This window comes from Pagrus pagrus (genome assembly GCF_965226575.1).
Source record: "Pagrus pagrus genome assembly, chromosome: 11".
Taxonomy (NCBI): Eukaryota; Metazoa; Chordata; class Actinopteri; order Spariformes; family Sparidae; genus Pagrus; species Pagrus pagrus.
In genome coordinates this window covers 2,235,375-2,259,568 of record NC_140195.1, presented here as the reverse complement: position 1 = coordinate 2,259,568, position 24,194 = coordinate 2,235,375, and the positions used below count along the sequence as shown (strand labels likewise).

Genomic DNA, 24,194 nt, shown 5'->3' with positions numbered 1-24,194 from the left:
TTAAACAGTAGAGCAGCAAATATTCTCATTTTATGCCGCCGTGTTTGCCGATTAATTGTTTCCGCATTATTTCTGTTATACAGCGAAGGGCAGGGAACATTGTGATGAACGTCACTTTTACTGTCTCCCAACTAGAAGATGTAGAATCAGAACCTGTCCGGCACAATAAGTTCTGTACAATAACTTCCTGTCGGAAACAACAACAGAACTAATAACTGTGTCTGCAGACTTCTATTAGCTGAACACTTATTGTAGGAAGTCGTAGCAGTTTATTTCATCCAAACTAAAGCTCCTATGTAAAATGTTCTAGTTACATTCATACAGCGTAGTTTGTGACGTTGTATCGGACTTTATTTAAGTGTTTCTTACAGTCGATCCATCTGGTTTACACACATTAAGGAGCGAACGTGTTGGGGTTATTTACAGCGTCGCTCCCACACGAGTGTAACAATGACTTCTCCTACACAGTGAGAGCTGTGATTAAATGACGCCCTGATGCAGAACTGTGGTTTCAGATTGAATTAATTATATAGCATACACATTTTTCTGCTGACTCAGATCGTTTTCAGTGTGTTTCTCTCCGTGTTATTATCAGTTTGTTTTCGTGTCTCCAGGCAGATTAATGTGAGTGAAACTAAGACTGACACAGGTCTACCTGAGGTCTGCAGGCCTCTCTGTACAGGCTTGTTTGACAAAGCTGTTGACCCGTCACCTCCCTGAAATTTAAACCTAAACACACACACACACACACACACACACACACACACACACACACACACACACACACACACACAACAATGAAATATGCATTCATCTGCAGCAGCATGGTGTCTCCGAAGAATGTAGACACACAAAATGCTGAAGAATTGCATACATAATACATGTAGTAACACATACACGTTCACCTATTAAGTAACTCTTAACACACACACACACACACACACACACACACACTGACAGGCCTGTGTATCTGTTTACCTCAGGTTTGTATGGGCATGTAAGCTCTGCTCCTACTTCTCTCTACTTCCCGCTTTCGTCCTTTTCTCTGAGCAAAGACGTGTTTCTGATGCGCAAACTGATTATTCATCACAAAGATGAAAGTTAGTTAGCTTAGTGTCTGTGAAATTTGGTCACGTCTGAAGGAAAGAAGCAAAAGATGGCGGTTAAAGATGTTCTGATGTGTTAAAGACCAACAATTAGTCGATCTAACAAACTTAATTAATTCATCCTTTCAGACAAAATGTCAACGTTTTCCTAAAAAGTAAAAGAAAAAGTCTTTGGGCTGTTGGTCCGACATCAGAACCAATTTGAAGACGTCACTTTGTGATCTAGGAAATATGATGAGTATTTTTCACAATTGTAACATCTGAGACATCATAGACTAAAACGATTTGGCAGATCAGTCGATAATGACTCTACTGACCTTCAGTAATTGGTGGTTGATGCTGACGCTGCTTATACTGAACTCTTTTTCAGTTTTCCAGGTCTTTTCTGGGAGGTTGGCGCTCAAAGTCTGAATCAAACCCAAATACAAAGACACAACAGTAGAATAAATTAAAACAAAAACAAACAGCAATAAAACAATCATGTTCATGTTGGATGTCTCCTCACATAACTTTGTTTGACTTGACGTGCCGTTATCCAGGGCTGCAACTGACGATTACTTTCACGATGAATCTATTGAATGTTGAGTCTAAAAAAATGCAAAGTATTGTGAAAACTGATGTTGACTGTGTTGTTAAACCACAACCACAACTGATTTTTACAGGCGCACCAGTGACATCGGAAGTAAACTTGTTTTCTTTTCTGGTTTTTGTCTCGTCAGGTTTGAAAAGGAGTCAGGACAGACACTGGACCAGTCGACTGCGACAGCGATGCCTTCCAACAAATACTCCGCTGCGATCATGGAGGAGAGCAACAACATGGCCGCCACCGTGAGTCACACACACACACACACACACACACAGGTTTCACAACAGGCAGGAGAGGTCACAGTGCGCTCTTTTCCTTTGTGACTTTGGAAATAATGAAAGTCGAAGTGAAAACATTTACAAAAAAACCACAGCCCTCTCATGCACACGCACACGCGCACACACACAAACACACACACACACACACACACACACACACACACACAACCACTCCCCGTAACTCTTCTCTGCCAGCTGTGGTTTCAAAGAGTGTGTGTGTCAATGCCAGGGCAGATGCCCGGACAAGAGTGCCAGCATGTTATATGAGTCTAATTGAGAATGCATGTTGGCTGTGAGGGTGTATGCATGTGCCACACACACACACACACACACACACACACACACACAGCTGCATCTACACAAAGAGGAAATGGGGAATGCGGGGTAGAAAGAGAGGATGGAGGATGGAGGCAGCGAAGGAGAGAGGGAGGAAGGAGGCGAGAAAATTAGGATTCATGGAAGGATGGAGGACATTAGAGCAGCGGCACACTGGCGTCTTTATGTTCTCCTCCAATGGGTTCACTTCAAGTATTCACAGAGAGGACACACACACACACACACACACACACACACACACACACACACATATTTCCTGATTAGCACACTGCAGAAACTTTCTCAACCTGTACACACACTTTGTTTCACATGTACCAACACACACTTTCACTGTCACACTTTCATTACGTGCAGACACACACACACACACACACACACACACACACACACACCGTTAATGGGGCTCCTGTCGTCCGTTGCCACTTCTTCCTCTTTCTCGGTCTCATATATCACTCCGTCTGAGAGGGACACTTCCTTCCTTCCCTCCACCATCTGCTTTCTCTCTCTCTCTTCGTCTGTCATTCGTTCTCTTCTCCTCTTTTTCTCTCCGTCGCTCATTCGGCCTCTCATTCTCTCCATTTGTCTTAGTTTTTCTTCTCACCATCACCACGTTAATCCTCTCTCTTCTGTTTACCGTTCGTCTCCATGCAAACCGTCTCGTCACGTGTGACATGATGACATGATGGAGTCTGGAGGTATTCGCTTCAAGTTTAGGCAGCGTGACGCCAGGCGGGCCGTTACTTATCGCTCTTCACATCGCATCCTGAAGTTTGCACGTGAGGTGACACGATCTGGTGGGTGATTTTTATCCAGAACACTTCCTGGGTGAGCAGCGCAGATGGTTTTCATAAGCAGGCTGTCAGTCCGGCGAGTCAAGTGTGACGGTACCAGCATACAGGAGATCAAGGAACGCGTGGATTACAACAGAAAGCTGAAAATTCTTAAACTTCTTATAAATATTGAGAATCAAAGTTCACAGAGTTCAAAGTAACTGAGCTTTTTGATCACGTCACTTGAACATCAAACTTTAACTTCCTCAAAGTGCTCAGGGAAAAAAAGACCCAAGACCGGAGCCAGGACTTAACTTTCAGTGTTCACCGGGACATAAAAACTGTAATCGCCCGATAAATCTGATGAAAACAGCTTAAAAACTTCTATAACTTTGCCCCAAAATAAGAAAATTCAGATGCTTTCTCCCCACAGGATATACTTTCACTTTACTTAGTGCCGTGACGTGACGCCGCCAGCTCATTTCAACATTTCCAGTTTAATATCTAATGTTTCATACTTCGATAAGAAGTTTGTCTACAGCTGCACCACATCGGTTGAACCTGTTGTGAGTCTCATCTGTGCGCTCACGTCAGCGCAACAACACGATTGTCTGATATGTTTCCCTGCTCGGCTGTGATAAAGCACACAAATTGCTTTAGGGGAGCTTTCTGGTGCTACGGACGTTTATCTTCGAAATGCTTTAAGTGGTTTGTCTCCTCTCTCTGGTATTACTGGTGCTTTAGCAGCAGTTTGTAAAAAGATTGCTGGTTTTGAAGTGTCTCGTGTCCTGGTGTTTAGAGGAAGCACATATCAGCCGGGGAACAGACTTTGACACAACACCGGAGCGCTCTCCATCCACTGAATGTCCGTCCGTTCACTGTCTTCTTCTTCTAGTGCAGCATAGTTTTTTCCATGGTAATTTGTGGACAACGACCGGGGAAAACAAAACTTCCTGTCTCGGCAGACTCGCTTCCTCTGTGCCGTATTTTGTCTTCCATTTTTCCAGGAAAACAGTGAATGCGAGTTTTGCTATACGTGGATGTTGTCATTTCCTGCAGACATTACGCTGTGAAATCTGTTTACTTTGAAAGATTAAAGCAAACACTGTTCAAACACATCTACTGAGAGTGATCAGGTGATATGATCAAAAGCTGTGGACGCTTGTTTTCTCAATCATAGACAAATTATATAAAGTCCCTAAAGTTAAAATTAACTTTGTACCTACAGGCTGAAAGTAGAAGTTGATCTTTTAAAGAGCTTAAGCTCAACTTTGAGACTTAGATTCAAAACAACACTGATACACGAGAGTTTGTACTCTGCTGTGTTCATCACAGGAAACAAATCAGGTATTAAACCACCTCAGCACTGGATTTAAACCAGAACCAGCTGTTATGGCTAAACTGCAGCCCTCCCAGATGTAACAGTTGATAACATGTTATAGCGTATTACTCCACTGCCATACACCTGAACACTTCAATACCTTTAATCCTGTTTGATCAAAGATGACTCAGAAGAGCAGCGTGACATTTAAAGAAAGAAACCCGGCGGTGGTGTGTTTGGGCTGAGCCTCCGTTTGGTTTTCTGCCAATCGAAAAAGCTGTGTTTTAGAAAATTGTTGGGCTTTACTGAGCTTTGGACTCGTGGGAAGGTGTTCAGCCTCTGGAGTGGTTTTTGGGGTCAGACATAAATTTAGGCCCGAGTCTGGAGTCACAGAGGACACATTCTTAGCTCGAGCAGCAGCCCGAGGGCAGAACGAGAACAAACTCTCAAGCCTGAATGTGAACGACGGCGTCAGCAGACTGTCTGCGGGTAAATTAAAGAAAATAAAACTTTATACTGTAGCTTAACATGAACTCTGCTGTCCCTGTGCCTCCCCAAACACACTTTGTTGTACAGTAGTTGTGCAAATACCCTTTTTTTAAATCAGATTATTTTAAGACAAAGCTGAAGCAGAACGAATCTGGATATCTGATAATAACATCATCCCTGTTTTTAGGCTACAGGAAGCCAAATATTCAACAGGTTACATTTAAGGTTGAAGGAAACACAAACTGACAGAGAAACAAACTTCTACACAACACTGGCTTCATGGGAGTCCGAGGATGTGACTGCAGTAATTTCACTGAGGGGGGAAAAAGGAAGAAAAGTTAACTTTGTGCATCTTTAAATTAAACAACTGTAAAGAATCTCAAGCAAGGCAACTTTACACACTCGGCTTCATTCCCCTCTGTAAACTTCGTGACCTCGCTTTGAGTTGAGACTTGCAGCATCACGGCCGAAATGACCGGAGGCAGGAGTCGTGGGTGTTTTGTTTTTTTAACTCGCAGCTCTTTGGTAACACTCTCTGAGCTTTCAGGTGATGATTTGCTGCACCCGGGCGTTTTTTTTTTGGAGCGGTCCTGTTCAAATGTTAGCCGTAGACCTGCGTTGCTAATCATTTCGGCTTTGCTAAGATGTTTTGACAGCGCCGTCAGAGCGCCGCGGGGCACGCTGCCGCTCAGGGAGGAATGTGAGTGTGTGACGTCGGTGCGAGGCTTCACACACCGCTTTACCTCACGGATGGAAGATGGACGCATGTTAAACACACTTGACTCGGAGGCGGTGGTGTTAAAAGTAGTTGTAGTGGTAGTAGTTGCAGTATTTGTACTATAAAGGAGAGCAAAAGGGCAGACAGAGTGGAGAGGAGGATCATTTGTGCTACTTTAATGCTTCATTGGGCATGACTGCCAGCAGCAGGGAGGAGGACGAGGAGGAGGAGGAGGACGAGGAGGAGGAGTGATGCATATCCAGGAAGGCAGGTTAATGAAGGATAATAACGATAATAGTCTACACAGCTACCTGGCCGACATCATCATTTTCCATTCACGTCTCAAACTAGAATGAAACATTTCACAAATCACTTTGGAAGAGTTTAACTGGCGCTCTCATGCTGGCAACCACCGAGAAAGGAGGAGGACGCAGGAGACGAAGTATAAAACAAACTGAACTTATTCTTCGGCAGGTTTCTGTTTTGTCTTCTGCTTTTACTTTCCAAGAGGTTTGTGGCAGCAGAGCCTCGTCTTCTGCTCCTTTTCTCGCCGACGTACAGGAGTTTATTCCCTCACCGTTTACAACAGACGACCTCGTCTCGTTTTGTTTGGACGCAGAGAGAAAGAAAAAGAGAGAGGAGTAAAGATTTAAACGTGACGGAGACGGGAGCATCTCTTTATCACCACAGTGCTTCATCTATAATTTATGTTGCAACAGATTTTACCTTCAAAACAAAAAGGCAGCTCCTGTGATTTTCTCCTCCTTTTTTTGTATCCTTAGTTTGTTCAGTCGTGTTGGAGCAAATAAAGCCTCATGTGAGACAAAGTTTTGACAGTTCTTTGACTTGTAGACGGAAAACTCGCTGTTCCTCGTACTTCAATAACTGAAGAGGTTGATTGCAGCGACTCTCAGAACAACATATCGTTTGCAGCGTACTTCTGACAGATATTCCTCGTGCGCTCGCTGTTTGGTCAGGTCAGAAAACTGCTTGGTTAGTTTTTGGGGAAACTAGATTACAATAACTCATTGGTGACTTTTGGTTTCACGTGCAACAGCGGTCTTCTTTTCTCCTCACGCAGACTTGTTCATGTCACATTGCTATGGCCACTAGAGGTCACTGCCTCACAATAAATGTAAACACAGGCCATAATAAGCTGCTTTCACAACATCTATTTGGTCATTTTGTTGTTGTTTTGTTGTTGGACTTCTTCCACATGAACTGCGACGTAGTATTTCAGGGAAGCCTTTATTAGATTAGAAGATTAAATCTAGTCTCTTGTCTGTAGAGGGTAAACACGGCGCTGCAGCCAGCAGCCGGTTAGCTTAACTTAGCATGGGGAGACAGCTCGCCTGATTCTCCTCGAAGGCAACAAAATCCACCTTTTAGCACCTCTAAAGCTCACCAACATGTCTGATATTGTTTGTTTAAGCTGACGTTAAGACTTTAGTGTAAAATCAACACTTTGCTGGTTTACGGGGGGGTTACATGTCAGCAAGGCAACCAGCAGGGACGTTAGGAAGTAACAGTCTGGTACACAACAACCCCATAAAAAGAAAGAAAGTTAATAAGGGTAACAAACAGCCTCCGATGTGCACTTTTGTTGAGAAATGTCCCATTTCCAGCCTTTTTCTGGCTCAGTGTTGAGTAGTGAAAGGAGGAAGGTAGCATGAGATTAGCAGAGATTATGTGAGGTGGAGACAGATGGAAATGCCCTCAGGTGTTTTCTCGTCTTTTTTGTCTGTCTGTTAGGACAGCTCAGGAGACGCTGAGTTATGGGTCAAGTAAAAACCTGAAGATGCAAATCAGGTTCAGAAACGCCGCCGCCTGCGTCCTTCCACACACACACACACACACACACACACACACACACACACACACACACACACAGCTGTCGTAATGTTCAGCCCCCAGGTGTGAATGTGTGTGACCTCCCTCGTGCTTCCTGCAGGCCGCTGCCGTACATATAAAACTGTTTCCTGTCTGGATTAATGGAGATTAACTTTTATACTAGTCTCGTATTTTTGCTGGTCCACTGATTTTGTTAGCATCTGGAAGTGCATCCAGATTTGACAAAAGTTTGGAAGGAGTTTGAGATTTTTTTGGGACCTTTAACTAAGTTTACTCTTCAGAGGTAATTCGAGCTGGTTCGAGGGTTATTTTGCCGTCTGACTAGTTTGCCAGAGATTCAGATTCACAGCCAAAAAACACAGTCAGTCGATGTTTCCTCAGATAATGCGACCTGTGGTTTGTCACGTCTTCTCACTTGATACGGTTGTTGTTGCAGTGCACATCTCATAAAAGCTGCAAAGTTTTATTGTTTTCCATGTTTTTTATAATATCCCACCAGAACTGGTTCCGACTGGTTCTACAAACTGTGATTCGTGCCTCTGAGGCCGGCACGTCCAGCACAACACAGCGTCATTTAGAGTCATAAATCTTTTACGTCTGCTTCTGCGTCTCTCGTAATCATTTTGAAAAGCATAGACCTTCTACTGGAAGAATTTTTTATATTGTTTGCTGCAAAGTTTGTTGCGTACGCAGCCTCTGACATCCAGCAACAGACGTGATGAAACAACCAAGCAAACAAGTTTCATCAGCCGACAGAAATGTCTTGTTTCTGATGCTGAATGAACGGCAGCGGCTTTCTTCTCCTGAACAAAGAAAACAAACTGTGCTGCACAGAAACTTGACCCTTTGTCCGACATATTGACACCTTGATTGTCTTGTTTAAAGGAAAAGTTCACCCCAAAATATTAAGTTGCATATCAAGATGAGAAAACAACAAAATATTCACATTTTAGGTGGTAGACCCAGTGAATGTTTTGCTAAAAAAATTGAAAAACAGAAAAAGAAAATCCAGTCATCATCTCCTCCTCCATGCTGATGGAAAGTCAGGTGAAGTTTCATAGTCCACAAATCATTTCTGGAGCTTCACTTGCAACTGGGTGCACAAGCTCGAGCGCGCGTCGAGGGTGGGCTCTCTGGGTTTTTCTGGAGGCTTGGATTATGTCAGATGAGTGGTTTGGCTGTCTTTCTGTAGCTGAGTAGTAAACTTGTTCACTTGAGTGTAATCTGTCAGATTTCCCTGTCAATCAAGGGGTCATGCCTTAAAACAAAACTAATGAAAGTCACTGACAGACAACTAAAATCAACTCGAAATATAGCTGTTAGCCAGATTTTGAGCAGTTATTTATGACATTATTGTAACAATATTTCTGCAGTCTATTACAGTTTATCTTTTGTTGTCTTGGATCTAAAGTGTTGGAGAAGGATGGAGATAAAACGACGGTGAACATAATCGTAAGATGCAGCCCCTAATCTCTAAATCCTCCGTGTTTCTTGTCCCACATCGTTCCTGCAAAAGCATAATTTTTTTTGTGCCGACCTTTGGACTGTTTGCATGCAGCCGCCGTAGTGCAGACACCAGCAGGGAAAACCCCGGCGGAGTTCATATCAGAAGCCTTTTACTGGTGGTTTGGTGGTTTTTCCTGGACCGCTGCCAGGTGCGTAACTACATGAGAGAGAAACAGGAAGTAACTGAAATGAGCCTGAAGGTCAGTGTGTCTGTCACATGTTACGTTTTAATGTGTTACTTAGAGTAATAGGAGCGTGCTGTGGCAGCCGAGGCCAATAAAGTACAGCTGTGCTGCAGGAGGTTCAGATTTCCTCCAGCTGCGATCCCTCTTTCGGGACCGTTAAGTATCAGAGAGGACGTGGAGGTCATGTCCTCGGAAACTTACTTGTCGAATTTCATTTTTCGAGAGGAGATGCAGCGCTTCTGTTTCAAATTTAAGAGCTTATTAAGAGACACAAGTCCGGCTTCTTTAGACCGACTAACATCCTCACTGAGAATGATTGAGTGAGTGTAAAACAACACACGCTGCTCTGATTTTCACCGGGGTTCGCTTAACTTTTCTACAAATAACTTCTTTGGCATCTGAATATTTGATTGACGGGAAAATCACACGCTAAACTAAACAAACGTTACAGTTTCAGCCCTGTTTTCATTCAAGCCGGTGTTATTCCACAGACTGCTGCAGCCGAACACACTCGTCTGTACACAGTAGTTGTAACACAATATAAACATCTGCAGCAGCTGTTCCTCTCTCATCTCTCTCTCATCACTCCTGATCACTGGAGTCAGTCCTCAGCTCCGTTCACCTCCAGCACCACCTCACTCAGAGCCTCGTCACGTTAAATCTGTCTCCAGCCTCTCCTGCTGTCCGTCCTCCGATCCTGAAATATGACAAGAAGACACACTTTGGTTTAGCAGTCAGGGTTTGTTTTGCCCGTGGGGGAAGTGTGTAGTAGCTGAGAGGTTGCTGGTTTGATTCCTCGTGTGTCCAAAGAAGCTTTCACAAAGCAGCATAGTTTTTATGTCTGTTCCCTAAAAAATTGAAGGAAATATTTCGAATTAAGAACGAAATCTGCAGAATTTCATCTGAATTTGCAGATGGATCATAGGTTGCATGTTTCTACTTTCAAAGGTAATTGTTTTAAGAGATGAGATGATGATCAGGCAACAGAAAATTATTTAAAAACATTTTTGGTCATTGATTAATTGTCAATTATACAAAAACAGCCGAATGGTTTCTGGTACCAGCTTTTCAAACAGAAGGATTCACATTTTTTCTTGCATTTTTTTTTTTTAATTGGACTGAAAATATGAAATTTGAGGAAATAACAGTTTAAAAACAGATTAATTGACTCTGGAGAATAAAATCATCTGTATTTTGAAAGTAGTAAAGGGACAGTCAACCCCAAAACCAACAATACATATTGTCTCTCTTACCTGTAGTGCTATTTCTCCAGTTGTTGAGTTTGAGCTGTGGTGTATCGGTCAGAAAAGCCCAAATGATAAATTGCCTGGGCTGATGTGCAAATTTAATTAGCGTCAAAAATGTTTGTTAGTTGTCAAAAAGCAAATACACGGTTTGTGTAACAGGTTAAAATCAGGTCACTTGTCTTAAAGACCGCTGTCACAATTTTAAAAACATCCACGGCCTCTGGATTATTGTCCCCAGCGTGTCTGGTGACCCCGCTGACCTCGCTCTCTCTCAGCCTCAGCCCCGTCGGCAGCTCTCGCTCTCAGCCATCTTGAGCGCACACTCTTTATACGCAAGTTCAGCGAGTTCATTTATTACAGTGGAAATCTGGCATCACAAAGACACTCACACACACACACACACACACACACACACACACACACCGCACGCATTCCCTGTTTTACGACGCTTAAAAATCACAAACAGCCTCAGATATGCGTTGCTGTGATTTGCCTTAAAAAGTCAGCACAATCTCACAATTTCCATGTGCTGCACAGCTGCTCGCTCTCTCTGCTTTGTTCCATCTTTTGTGTCTTTTGCCCCAAATTATTTGTAGAATAAAAAGACTCGTCGTGTACGAGACGGAGACGTGATCAACAATCCGGTTGTCCCGGTCCGCTCAACCTACAGTTTAACACAAAAACTGGAAACATGGGTGAACTGCCATCTTAGTTGCATTTTTAGAAAACTCTCTTAGTTGCATGTTTTATCTCGTTTATTTAACTTGTGAACATTTTGATATATTAAAACAAAGCAATGTAGTTTGAACAACAGTTAGAAATAGAAACTTCTGCTTTCAAACGGCTAACTTCAGCTCTTCAAATGACCGAACCAAGTCATTTCTTTGGGGATGTGAAGCTGAAAAACACATTTTCTTCAGCGTTTTACAAGCTTCTTTCACAGTGTAAACTTATGGGAAAGAGTCTTTTTACACCAGCGTGCATCACATGAGATTGTGATGACACAGTTTGGCCACTGTGTCAAAGTGTCACATCCCCTCTCAAATGACTCGATTGGTCCAGTCACATTCGAAAAAAGCCTTTAAGAGCTGCACGGACAAATCATTTTATTCCCACGATGTAGAAGGTCTGGGGGTTTTTATACGCGTGACATCAAACTATTTTGGTTTCATGCACCATTGAGCAGCTTTCATAAGATTTAACGGGGCCTGCCTCGGACACTGGATCCAGATTGTCCTTAATACGTCCATGGTTTTATTACTGGTCCTGTGCATCCCTGGTTTTCTTTTTGTCTCTTGCACGCACACACACAGATACATACAGTACGTCACAAGCACACACCTGTACACACATGTAAATCTCTCGAGGTGTTACCAGTGAGAACATCATCTGTACATCTTTTGTATTCGCTCTGCCTCTAATCTGAGCGGGCAGCGGGGGGGATTAGGTGGAATCAGGACTTGAAGTGGAACGATGGACGTTCAAGTCCGAACAGAGCAGCTGAGCTGAGTTGCAACAGAAATGCACCGGCAGGTCTCACGTGGCGTCGCTCCCTCACCTGCGATGACGTGTGCGATGAAGTGATGGGTAGAGAAACGCCTGCGCTTCACCTCGCTGATCCCTCTGGCAGGCTGAGCCGTGCAGTCTAAACACATGACTCACTGTGAGCAGATTTATCATCGCTGTGCTGTTCTTGTAGGATTTTCTATACTGTTTGTGTTGAGTCAGATGCTGTTGGACATGCGGGCGTGCCTGACGGTCCCTGACATGTTAATGTGTTTGAATACATTGATACATTTGGAGTGCTCGTGTTTGATTCGGTAGCCTTCACACCTTCCTTTTCTGTGCCCCGAGGTAAAGGAGGGTTTGGCGTCATGGTGTGGAAGTTATTCAGGCCCTGGAGCTTTAGGTTTAAAGTGGTTATTCTTATAAACGGGCTTTTTTTGTTTGGTCACAATAGTGTTCTCTATTTTCTTGAAAGTACAACAAAGCAGAATACAGAATACGAAGCTCGGTGTCTGTTAACAATAATCCACTTATTCTCCTTTTTATAGTCCAGTCTCTTCAGTCTCTGATGAGTTTTATAGACAGACCACATTTCCCATTTTTCATAGCATGCAAACTGTTGCCTCTTTACACCATTTCCTTGCGATACCTTTTCTTTGACGCCGCTAGAAGTATTTTAACCAGGTAGGTGTCTTTCCCTTGAATGTGCTCTTGTGTTAGATTTCCCAAGTCTTGACATCATAGTGTCTGAGATCTGAGTCCCGCTTCACTTGCGAGACGCAGCTTGAACAGCATGCTTCGCGTCAGATGTCAGATTTTGAACATTTTCCAGGAGGTTTTTTTGGAGGCAGGTGACCCAGTTGGAAAGCCGTCAAAAGCTCCTGGCAACGTTAAGATCTGTTGTGCTGTAGGGGGTTAAAATATTTTGGACGTGCGGCACTGAGCTGTGATTCAACAGGTTCCTCACAGCTCAGCGTGGTGCTAATAGTTTGTGATTATAGAATTACAGAAATATCTGGTGACAATTTAATAGCAGGCATTATACCTGCGCAGCCAGAGGCTATGCTGGTTACCACCATGAAGACAATGGTTGTGATGCACAATGAGCAGCCTGACAGACTTTATCCGAGGCTTTGGGGAGTGATGTCATCACACTGTCGGGTACTGAATGTGCAGCCAGCGCCTCAAACAGGCCGTCCTCGTCCTCAGGTCTGGGTGGGCTGCCACGTGAGGGCTGCGTGGAGGTGTGTTGTCACTGGCAACACTTCCTGTTTGTCTTAGTCGAGTCTGAGTTAGGACGAAATCCAGGAGACACGACAGGTGAGCTAACAGATAACTCCAGGAAACTTCCCCAGTTGATTACTTAAATAAAGACAATTATTTTTTGTATTGCAACTTTTCTGATATTTTATGTGACGAATATGTAAATGAGTCATTATTTAATTAAAAATGCACATATTTGCTCACATTTCCAGAACAGAAATCTTCAAATTGCTGAACTTTTGACAGGATATCTCTTTTTATTCACACATAAATCGTGAAATACTGTCAGTCAGGCTGTGAATGATATATGAACAAACCCGGCTGTGATATATTTCATGCATAATATATCTAGGAATAAAACGGGGAAGTTTGGTATATGTAAATATAAATTATTTTGAGATATGTATTGTAAAAATTCCACAACTTTTTTTGTATTACAGATTAGCCTATCTAATTAAATATGCACTCATTTGCATAAATGTCCACCTACACCTGAATGTGTCTCCAGTTATGAGTCATCCAACATCCTCAAGCAGAAAATGAACAGGGGAAACAAAGAAAGACAGAACCGAGGAAAGATTATAAATAAATAAAAATGCCAAAACAGAAAATAATTAATACAGAAAAGAACGATATCCAGCTGGTCTCACTTTTACTCTTTTGCCATCTTTCATATCTGTCGTCCTTCTTCCTCCTCTTCACATCCGTCAATCAATAACTTGAACAATCTGGTCATCAGGCCTCGTATCGGTCTAAAGTTTATCAATCACTTTCCCTGACGTTGCTCTCTCTCTCTCTCTCTCTATCCTCAGGCGCCTGTTAACGGAGACACGCCTCCAGCCGAGGGCCTATCAGAGAACGACAGCGGCGTGGAGCTGACCAATGAGAACAGCCCGCTGACGGCGGCGGAACCGCCCTCCCCCTTCAGCCCCAAGCAGAACGGAGACGCTGCCTCCCCTCAAGGTAAAGTGTGCAGTGATTGGTTACTGAGACAGAGACGCAGTTTTGATGTGCAGCACTTTTTATTTTGAAAAGCCTAAAAAACATCATGAGATTAATATTGTAGCCCTTTTTATCCACAGTCGCTCAATTTCCTTCCTTCCAACTTCCAAAAATGTATGTTTCTATAAATCCATAATTTCCAAAGCCGTAGCAGAGCAGGTCATTTGGTAATTATTAAATCTGACTGCGTCTGGGCCAAAAACACGATCCAGTGTGCTGCATCGCAGAGACAACACACCAGAGAAGAAGTGACCGTCCTTCTTCTGTCCGTCTGAACTTTATCTCCTGGAAAATATTGAGTTTCTTTTCTGCCATCTGTCTCACCTTCTGCTGACCCGCTGCTCTCTCTCCTCCCAGATGACAACGAGTGTACGAGGGGGAACAGGAAGAGAAACAGGAAGAAGTCCGTGGAGGAAGAGACTACCTGGGACTCCTACAGCGAGGTACGAACACACACGTAAACACACACTTCAGGGTTTAATGTGAGTGTGTAAGTAAATAAAATAATCTGTGTATGTTTGTGACTCCAGGACAAGACTTCAGGAGCGCCTCAGCTGAGTTTGAGACAGACACCTCGACCCAGAACCATCTTCCAGGCCGGTCTGACGCCGCACTCAAACACCAAACCTCGCAGACAGAACCGCAAACAGGAGCACAGCGCGTCACTGGTAAACACACACACAAACAGACACACACATCGGGTATTTTTTACCCCATGCAGAGAAGTCAATAAGAAGTTAATTCTCCTGAAAACGTAAATAATTAAAAGACGTTTTTCCGTCTGGCTGCTCAAACTGTTTCCTCCTTGTTTGGATCTCTTCACCGAGGCTTCTCAGAGTGCTCTCTACCTGCTGCCTGTCAGCACACGCCAGGATAAACAGAAAACATAGCTGCATGCTCTTTTGACCCTCCTGACTCGCTGTAGTTTTGCAATGCAGTGGAAAATCATGACAAGACAGTTCAGTCGGTTCAGCTTCGTTTTTTTTTTCTCTCTCCCCACATGCTGCTGTGAAGTGAGCAGCGAGAGGGTTTTTGGCGTCCGAAAAGTGTGAAAATGTGGTCGTAAAAACAAATAAACTGTCTTGAATTCAACTTTTCTTTATTGGGTTTTTTTGTCTTAGTTTAATTTCTTGTTTTGTGGAAATCTGTTGAGCAGTTTCTGTGTAATCCTGCTGACAAACAAACAAACAAACGCTGAAGAACTTTTTTGATACTTTCCTTTATATTTAAAATCTGTTTTCATTCAATTCTGATTTTTGACTGTATGTAATTACATTTGATAACAAAAAAACAGCTGGATATAAACATGAACATCTTCTTTTAGCCCTAAATTAACGGACTGACCTCGGACGAGTTCAGAGCGGGGACAGAAAGTCCTTCAAACCGCCTCCGAAGACGCTCCAGAGGTTTATGCTGGAGGTGATGTGGGTGGTGTGTGTTTACTCTGTGTGCCCTTGAGTATATTTTTATTGCAGCCTGTTCTCAGGTAAAGAGTGCTTCTGAAAACACACTTAACACTGGTATGAGGGCGGATAATGACAGCTGAGTGAATGGAAATGCAACTTAATTATCGGTGTTGAGTTGCCCGTTTCCTCTGACCTCAGTTCAGTTATAAATAACTTGAAGTGTACACGTCGTTCTCTCTCTTCCTCCGACGCAAATATTCAAAATAGTCTCATAAACCTCTCTTTCTCTCTCTCTCAGTGTGGTGGTGGTCCTCGGGTGGCCGGCGGTGTCCCCGAGTCCCCCCGTCTGGAGCTGATGGAACAAGACTCCAAGGACTCGGCCCAGAGCAGCAGCACCTCGTCCAGCTCCGAAATCCAGCCAGAGTACAATGTAAGAAGTGAGAGGAAGTGTGTGTGTGTGTGTGTGTGTGTGTGTGTGTGTGTTTGAGAGAGACATCCACTACGTTAACATGCACAAAATATTCATGCAGTAAAAAGGATATTCCTACCAGGCTGCTTTGCATGGCTGATGAAAATGAATAATTCAATATTTCCACACAAACGGACACAACCTCCCTCTTTCATTCTGTCGACCCGAACTACTTGTAAAGCTTGTTGATTTTGATATTTGTGCACATCCAAAATCCTGCTCATGATGTTAAAAAGTCCAGAAAGGGCTTTTTTCTTTTTGTGCGCTCAGCTTTACACACTTTGTTTCGCAATCTGCGGTGAAAAAACCCCAACTGGGACGCATTTTCTGTATGAATGAGTGCCCCCAAAACATAAATAATATCGGCATGTCCAACATGTGTTAATCGTAAAGTTCTTGTTCCGGATGAGGGCCTGATGGGCCCGTATCCAGGTCTGAATGTTGTAATGCGGGAATGTCTGTACACATTATATAGCCAGAGGACGAAGGATGGAGGTGAGAGATGAGATAACTTCCACTCATCGGGGCGGAGAGACGACTTGGAAGATTTTCAAAGAATTGCAAGAAAAAAGAAAAACAGGACGAGTGAAGGTGCTGAACGTGTTTTAAAATGCAGTTTATTCCGTTGAACCGTCACTTTAAACTTTATACAGTTCATCCTCATACGTAGCGATAATATTCCTGGACAGCAGTTTGGATTTCTCCTCAATAAACAATAACAAATAATCTATCACTCAGTTTCCATTTACAGCTTGTGTTAGTAAGGGATCTGTACCAGGATATCTTTGCCTTGCCACCTCATATATTTCAGCCCCAGACTCCCTTAAAAAATCACTGAGTTTTCACGCTGTTCACTTCTGGCACTTGTATGACACAGTTTAGACGTTGCATCAGCAACTAGTGTGTTTCTCACTTGCTCTCTCTCAAATTTGAACAACAACCTACATTTTACTAAAATCAAATATCTGTATCAGTGTTATGACGCCTACAGATGCCAGCTGATTTAAAAGAGGTTGGAGTTGAACCTGCAGCTTTATGTGTCGCATAATAACTCAACGCTGCTTCTCCGTGTTTAGTTCGGACTCTAGGGACTGAAAGCAGACGACCTCAGAGGTCTGGATGGTTCGTGACGTAGCAGCAGATCACAAATATATTTTGGCCCTAATCGTGTAAAGACACGTTACTTATCCGAGTCTACTGAAGATAAATGTTTGAGCTGCAGCATTGTTAGAATATACTACAAAAGTTACAGGCGTCATGAAATCAGTGTTGAGCCGTGATGAGATGAGCAGAAGGAGAAGGGTTAAAGACGATCAAAGGGAAAGAGAAAAAAACAGTATTTTAAAAAGAGGAAGTGGAGGCTTGGCAGCGATAGAAAGAAGAGGAGGGTAACTCCCTACACACAACCTCCTCCACCTGGCCTTGTGTTAGTGCAGGTGGCCACACACACACACACACACACACACACACACACACACACACACACACACAGTCTGGCTGTGTTTGCTCTGTATCAATAGTTTCATTCAGGTCATGACGACCACCCGTCTGCACAGCCCGTGTGTGTGTGTGTGTGTGTGTGTGTGTGTGTGTGCATACTCATACAGATCTGCATGCCTCTCGTCTGTGTTTACCTCTGCGTGCACGCCCCTCTCCCCGTACATGAGTGTTTTTGTGTACGTTGTGTGTTTTTGTGTGTGTTTTCACTGGAGCCTGGCTGAACTCAGCGGAGCGTAGCATCCTTTAATGGAGTCCTCCTCCATTACAAAGCCCTAATGGGTTTCGCTCTCTTTAGGATCACGTAGCCCGAGCCGAGGGGGGCTCAACTGGGATTTGTTCGCAAGCATAGAAATCCCATCTGCTCATAAACCGGCACACATAACTTCCAGAAGAAACAAAGACAGAAAGAGGAATGAGTCGATCGTGGTATTATCGGGGCCGGTGGATGTTTTCTCGGAGTGTTCTGCCCACATAAAGACTCGAGAGGGAAGATTACAGCGGCAGGAAAAGAAGCAGCTGAGCAAATGAGGAAATAGGAGCACTTTGAGACAGGTGTGGAGTGATGCCGAGGTGGACAGACAGCTTTTTAATTTATGATCGTGTCGCCTCAAAGATCTGGATATTCAATCTGAAATGTTATCGATCCAAGCAGGGAGACTTATTCTCGCTTTTCTCTCTACACGGAGAGGTCAGAAGTCAGCGTCACATAAAGGATAAGGTCACCCAAAAAGACAATCCAGTCATCACCTCCTCCCTCCATGCTGAGGGTGCACGTTCATTAATATTGGGGATGTCATGAAACGATTCAATTAAACGTTTTTTTTTTTCACACAGTTGTTTGACTCACGTAGAAATCAGCTCTCTCCCAAAATATCAGCTTCTTTCTTTAGTCTTCTCTTTTCTACGTCTTCATCCAGCACAGAAAGGTTTCTGGCATCGTAAAACTAATATTTCCAGACTATTGTTTTTCATTTTCCATCTTTTTTTCTTCTGTCTCTTCTTCTCTGTCTTCACTATAACTGGAGTAGGGGGGTTTTCAGCTTTTGCATAATACAGATATGATTGCAGATCTTTCTCTCTCTTTCTGGTGTCTCTGTGCTTCCTCTCTGACATTCACTGATGTTTCCTCCTTTTCTTTTTTATCAGCAAGACAAGAAGACATTTCTGCCAAAGTGTCCAGTTTTCTCTCCTCTGTTAACACCTGCAGTTTGAGGGACAGAAAAATGTCAAACCAGAAACTTGATCTACTTTTCTGCCCTGAATCCTTCACATTTAATCAAACCTTTACTCTACTTTTATGTTTTTCTGTACTTGAAACGTGTTTTTTGTTGGTAAAGGAGGATTAAGTTCACAACCCTGACCTTATCCTCACTCTGTCTTGCCTTCTACATCTGTATCTCCCTCCTGACATCCAGGACAACAAGGGATTCGGCATCGGCGAGCTGGTGTGGGGGAAGATCAAGGGCTTCTCCTGGTGGCCCGGCATCGTGGTGACGTGGCGCGCCACCGGCAAACGGCAGGCAAGCCACGGCATGAGGTGGCTGCAGTGGTTTGGAGATGGAAAGTTCTCTGAGGTGAGGAGGGAAGAGAAAACAGACCGAGGGAGGGACGGCTGTGGTTGTAGATGTTTGTTTGATGCCACGTTTTTTCTCTCCAGGTTTCTGCAGACAAACTGGACTCCATCACTGCCTTCCCCAAGTTCTTCAGCCAGGCCTCCTACACCAAGCTGGCCTCCTACCGCAGAGCTATCTTCCAAGCGCTGGAGGTAAGTGTCGATGAGATGCGTTTTGAATTAGCTGAGAAAGAAGTTTATCTCTTGGATGTTACAGAGCATAAAAAACAGTTCATCTTCACATTACAGTTGTATTTATTTGCAGGGCAGAGTTGGGCCTCATCCACACTGACACAAGTATTTTTGTAACAACGCGCCTGAAATCACATATTGTTGTGACATTAACGCACAGCGATATGCAAAACATTGTAAGAGCTGTTTTTGTCACTTTTTCATTGATTTATCATCAAAGTCCGTTTGTGTCTTTCTAGATTTGACATTAAACAATAAAACATTGATTCTATCAACATACAAACTCAAAATACTCATAACAACATGAGTCAATGTGACCAAAAAATGTGCGTCATCGTTTCCAGAAATCTCAGTTTCTGCACGTCCAGATGTAAATAGGTTTTTGAATATCCGTTTTCAGGAACCATTCAAACGTTTAACTGTTGTTTACGTGAGTACAAGAGTCAAAAACGCACAGAGGCAAAGATTCTCCCTGAGAAATACCTGTGTACGTGTGGACAGGGCCTTCATGTGCCCTGCTCGTCCTCTTCCTCAGTGCAGGCGTCTCCTTTCACTTTCACTGTATGTTTTTGAAAAGGCGATTCATGTTGAAACATTTCAGACGGAGCCTGAGTGGTAATTTGTCAGAATTTGTCAACTCAACTTTGTGTTTATTGAAGAAAAAGCAGAAAAGTCATCAGCTTTAGCACTGGAGGTGTCACAGTTATTGACCCGTTCTCCTTAAATGAAAACAGTAAAAACAAACTTTAAATTTCTAGAATCAACTTCTGATAAAAATTCATTATATTCATCATTTTATTAACGGACCAAAAGAGAAAAAGTTTGAAACAGAGAAGTTTAACTGGTTAAACAGAGCTTAAGTTTATGAATATTATCAACCAAGATGAGCTAATACAAACTGTTATGAGTGTATGTATGTACAGTGTGTGTGTGTACAGTGTGTGTGTGTACAGTGTGTGTGTTTGCGTGTGTGTCAGATTGGAGGTCCTCTGTAAAAAAACACTGTGTGGTTCCCCTGCCAAGAACACACTGAAGTGCATTAAGGCATGTTTACTGACAGCGTGTCTGTGTGTGTGTGTCTGTGTGTGTCTGTGTGTGTGTGTCTGTGTGTGCGTGTCTGTGTGCGTTCCAGTAGCCAAGTTAAACAAACACAGATGTGTGTCTGAAAGGGATTCCTCCTCGCTATCTATTCCATCTCATCCTGTCCGAAACAAGTGTCGGTGACAGAGTCTGTTGTCTCCCGTCCGGTCTGATCGCAAAGACGTGATGGAGGTGAAGAGACAGACAGAAAAACTGTGAATCTGTGGCCGCACCAACGATAATAAATCTGTTGCGGTACAATCATGCAGACACACATCAGGGCTGTCTTCACGATCAGGCGAAGAGATAAATGAAACCTTTGATGTATTTAAAAAGGCTACAGGGAGTTTCTAGCTGGTTATGAAACAGTCTCGGTTTAATACTGACGCCTCTGTTTGACCTACATTTACTGTTTCCAGGAGTGGTAAAACACATTCTTCACTCAGGCAGAGGTACAGATACTGAAATGCGTAAAATAAACAGACTCTGGTAGAAGTAGAAGTACTGATTAAACTACTTTACTCCAGTAAAAGTAATCGAGTACAGGCTCTGACATGTACTCAGAGTATCAGAGTAGAAAGTCTCCCTCTGAAGGACATTTGTGGTCAAAGCTAACTGAAGCTCACGTCATATTAATATAATTCAAAGACTATTAAAGTTAAAGGTAGAGTCAGTAGGATTTGTCCCAGCTGTTCCTGAACGCACCACAAAGATAGTTGATTGTTGAGTCTCATTCCCAGGACGTCAAATAGCCACATGTTGGGTTGGTAAAGCGTCCCGAGCAGCAACAAAGAGAGAAAATAAGAAAATCTCTGCAGATCAGGAGCTTGACCAGGAGGCGGTGTTGCTTGTTCCGCTTTTGTCCACAGGGGGCGCCAGAATCAACAACAAGGAAAGTTTCATGTAGCTGCTTTAAGTTTGGCAGTTAGTAAGGAAGCTTTTGAAAATTACACCTTATCCTTTAAAATCAAAATCTACAGCCTAGTCACACGAGAACTTTGCCTTCATAAAATACGGTATTAGATTAACAACCACATTATTAATATTATTATGATCCTGCAGGACACATGACAAACTGCTGACGACCAACAAAAAGAAACTTCAGTTGAAATATGAAAATATATAAATAAATTAAAACATGAATATGTAATCAAAGAATAAATGAAGCAGACTTTTTTTTAAATTTTCTTTTTGGACATTTTTTGATATTTAAACAATCTTTGGATAGATAATAAAAATACTGAGGTTCGACTGTTTCCACTTAAAGATTCTTTCTCTCTGGTGTCTCCCATGTTTTTGTTTTCACTGGGACATCTTTCATTCTCGTCTGTGTTTGTTTTAGTAGTTGTGTTTTATGGAGACTCCTGCTTGTGTGTGTGTGTGTGTGTGTGTGTGTGTGTGTGTGTGTTTCAGTGTGTGAGTTGGACTGCAGGCCTCATCATGCTGCTGCTCTCTCTCTCTCTCTCTCCTTGTGGCTACTGTGTTTTGTCTGACTCGGTCTGCTTCCTGCCATCTGTCTGTGTTGATCCTGACTGTCCCTCAGTCTGTCTTTTTAAGATAACAACCTTCTTCTTCTTCTCACCTTTTTGTCCGTCTCTCCTCTCGATGCACCAGGAGAACTAAACTATTTAAATCTGTGATCAGTCAGTTTTTGTTTTCCATGCTCTGACTGTAACGACAGCTGTCAGGATGATGTTCGACTCTCGTGTTAAGTTCAGGTGTAAAAAGTGATGACTGATCGTCCCACCTCTTCATGTATGTATTGAACACAGATGGCCAGCATCCGTGCGGAGAAAACGTTCACTCCCTGCGAGTCGGATAATCCAGACGACCAGGTCAAACCCATGCTGGACTGGGCCAACGATGGCTTCCTGCCCAAAGGAGAGGAGGGACTCAAACCTACGCACACCGCCGGTGAGCAGACCGCCGCAAACTGTCCATCAGAAACAAGCTGCAAACGTTTGAGTGTCTCAAATTGAGTTTATCCTCCGTGTCCCCCCGCAGACAGTAACCCTCTGGACCACCAGGTCCTCGATGTGTCCCTGCCAGAGTATTTCCCCAGCGCCAAGCGGCCCAGAGTCAGTCTCTGCAAGAGCAAGGCCGCCCCCGAGGAGTCCTACAGCAGAGGTAGAGCTCAGGAGCCACCCGGACATGTCATTTACATCTCTATAAATATCTTTCTGCTCACTAAAATGTTAACTCCTGTAAACATCATCCGACATTATTAACACCGTCCTTCTTTTCCCCTCAGAACAAATGGTGAATGAAGTTCTGAAGAATAAAAGAAGTATAGAAGGTAAAGACTGTCGCTCTCACATCGTGTGTTTCTGCTTGTTTGTGAGTGACTCACGCAGATGATTTAGATAATTACCACCTGTGTTGACTGATGCGTGTTGGTTTTGGCAGATTTCTGTCTCTCTTGTGGAAAGATGAGAGCAGCAACCTTCCACCCGCTGTTTGAAGGAGGCCTGTGCCAAACATGCAAGGTACAGCAACAACAACACTGGGCTGCGGGAAATCATTGTTTACATAATCCTGTTTGAATCTCTCTGAAATACAAACCATAATGGTTAGAGCATTCATTCTTTGTGCAACAGGAAGCTCAGACTTTAGTCTCCCGCCATATCACGTTATACACACATGATGACATCATTACGCTATGTGATGCAAACATGGTGACATCACACGGTGGCGCCAGTGAGTGGCAGGAGGGGAGCAGAGAAGCAGGTTGATAGCTGTCAGAGAAATAGTAGCAAAGTGTATTTTGTAGTTGTGAGTGTGATGAACTTTTGAAGATATCACAAAAACTAAAATATGTACGTAGATCAAATAAGTTTTAGGGTGTTAAGAAATATTTTGTTCATGTTTCTGCTTTCAGGAATCTTTTGGATCGACATGTTTCGTGTTTTAATGTTGGAAGATTGGATAAAAAAATGTCCTTCTTACGTCTTTGTCTCGTCTCGCTGCGTCTGCCGTGCGTGATGTGCTCTGATAGGTCGACATCAGTCTTGTGATGTTGGGAAGGCGGCGTGCGATGACGCCAAATAACAATAATCCATAATTCACCTCAAATGCATCAAACTAAAGTAACGAGCCTGTTTTGAAGCTGTGAGGAGGAGAAAGTTCAGATGTTTGTGTTCAGGTGTAGAGAGGGAAAGTCACAGAGATACTCAGGTACAGTACAGATACCTGAAACATGTACTCAAGTACAGTAATGAAGTAGATGTACTTTGTTACTTGTCACCTCTGGGTTTCACTAAAGCCAGATGTGAATCGTGTCGATAAGTTTTTTCTCGGTGTGTGTTCAGGATGTTTACCTGGAGATGTCCTACATGTACGATGACGACGGTTACCAGTCCTACTGCACCGTCTGCTGCGGAGGTCGAGAGGTTCTGCTCTGCGGCAACGCCAACTGCTGCAGGTCCGACACACACACACACACACACACACACACACACACACACACACACACACACACACAAATAAACAGCTCCTACATTAACTCCTCTGTCTCCACTGATGCGTCTATCAGTCCGTTCACCTCCTCTCTCACTTCCTCCTCCAGGTGTTTCTGCGTCGACTGCCTGGACATCCTGGTCGACCCCGGAGCGTCTAACAACGCTCGGTATCTGGACCCGTGGCGATGCTACATGTGCCAGCCGCTGCTGCAGTACGGCGTCCTGAAGCGACGGCACGACTGGAGCCTCAAGCTGCAGGAGTTCTTCGCCAACGACAAAGGACAGGAGTTTGTGAGTCTTTTCCTAAAAATGT

The 24,194-nt window shown here is 43.4% G+C and overlaps 1 protein-coding gene across 1 annotated transcript in view; it reads left to right on the top strand.

The window, feature by feature from the left end:
* The window catches only part of dnmt3bb.1 (DNA (cytosine-5-)-methyltransferase 3 beta, duplicate b.1), a 36,349-nt gene that overhangs the window by 5,197 nt on the left and 6,958 nt on the right, over positions 1-24,194 (top strand). Inside the window, exons 2-14 of the mRNA XM_084366861.1 lie at positions 1,826-1,934; positions 13,975-14,125; positions 14,522-14,607; positions 14,695-14,832; positions 15,869-16,000; positions 18,955-19,113; positions 19,197-19,304; positions 22,196-22,337; positions 22,428-22,550; positions 22,675-22,719; positions 22,830-22,909; positions 23,732-23,844; positions 23,989-24,172. Of these exons, the coding sequence (XP_084222987.1) occupies positions 1,826-1,934; positions 13,975-14,125; positions 14,522-14,607; positions 14,695-14,832; positions 15,869-16,000; positions 18,955-19,113; positions 19,197-19,304; positions 22,196-22,337; positions 22,428-22,550; positions 22,675-22,719; positions 22,830-22,909; positions 23,732-23,844; positions 23,989-24,172 (1,570 nt within the window). The remainder of the gene's footprint in view (positions 1-1,825; positions 1,935-13,974; positions 14,126-14,521; positions 14,608-14,694; positions 14,833-15,868; positions 16,001-18,954; positions 19,114-19,196; positions 19,305-22,195; positions 22,338-22,427; positions 22,551-22,674; positions 22,720-22,829; positions 22,910-23,731; positions 23,845-23,988; positions 24,173-24,194) is intronic.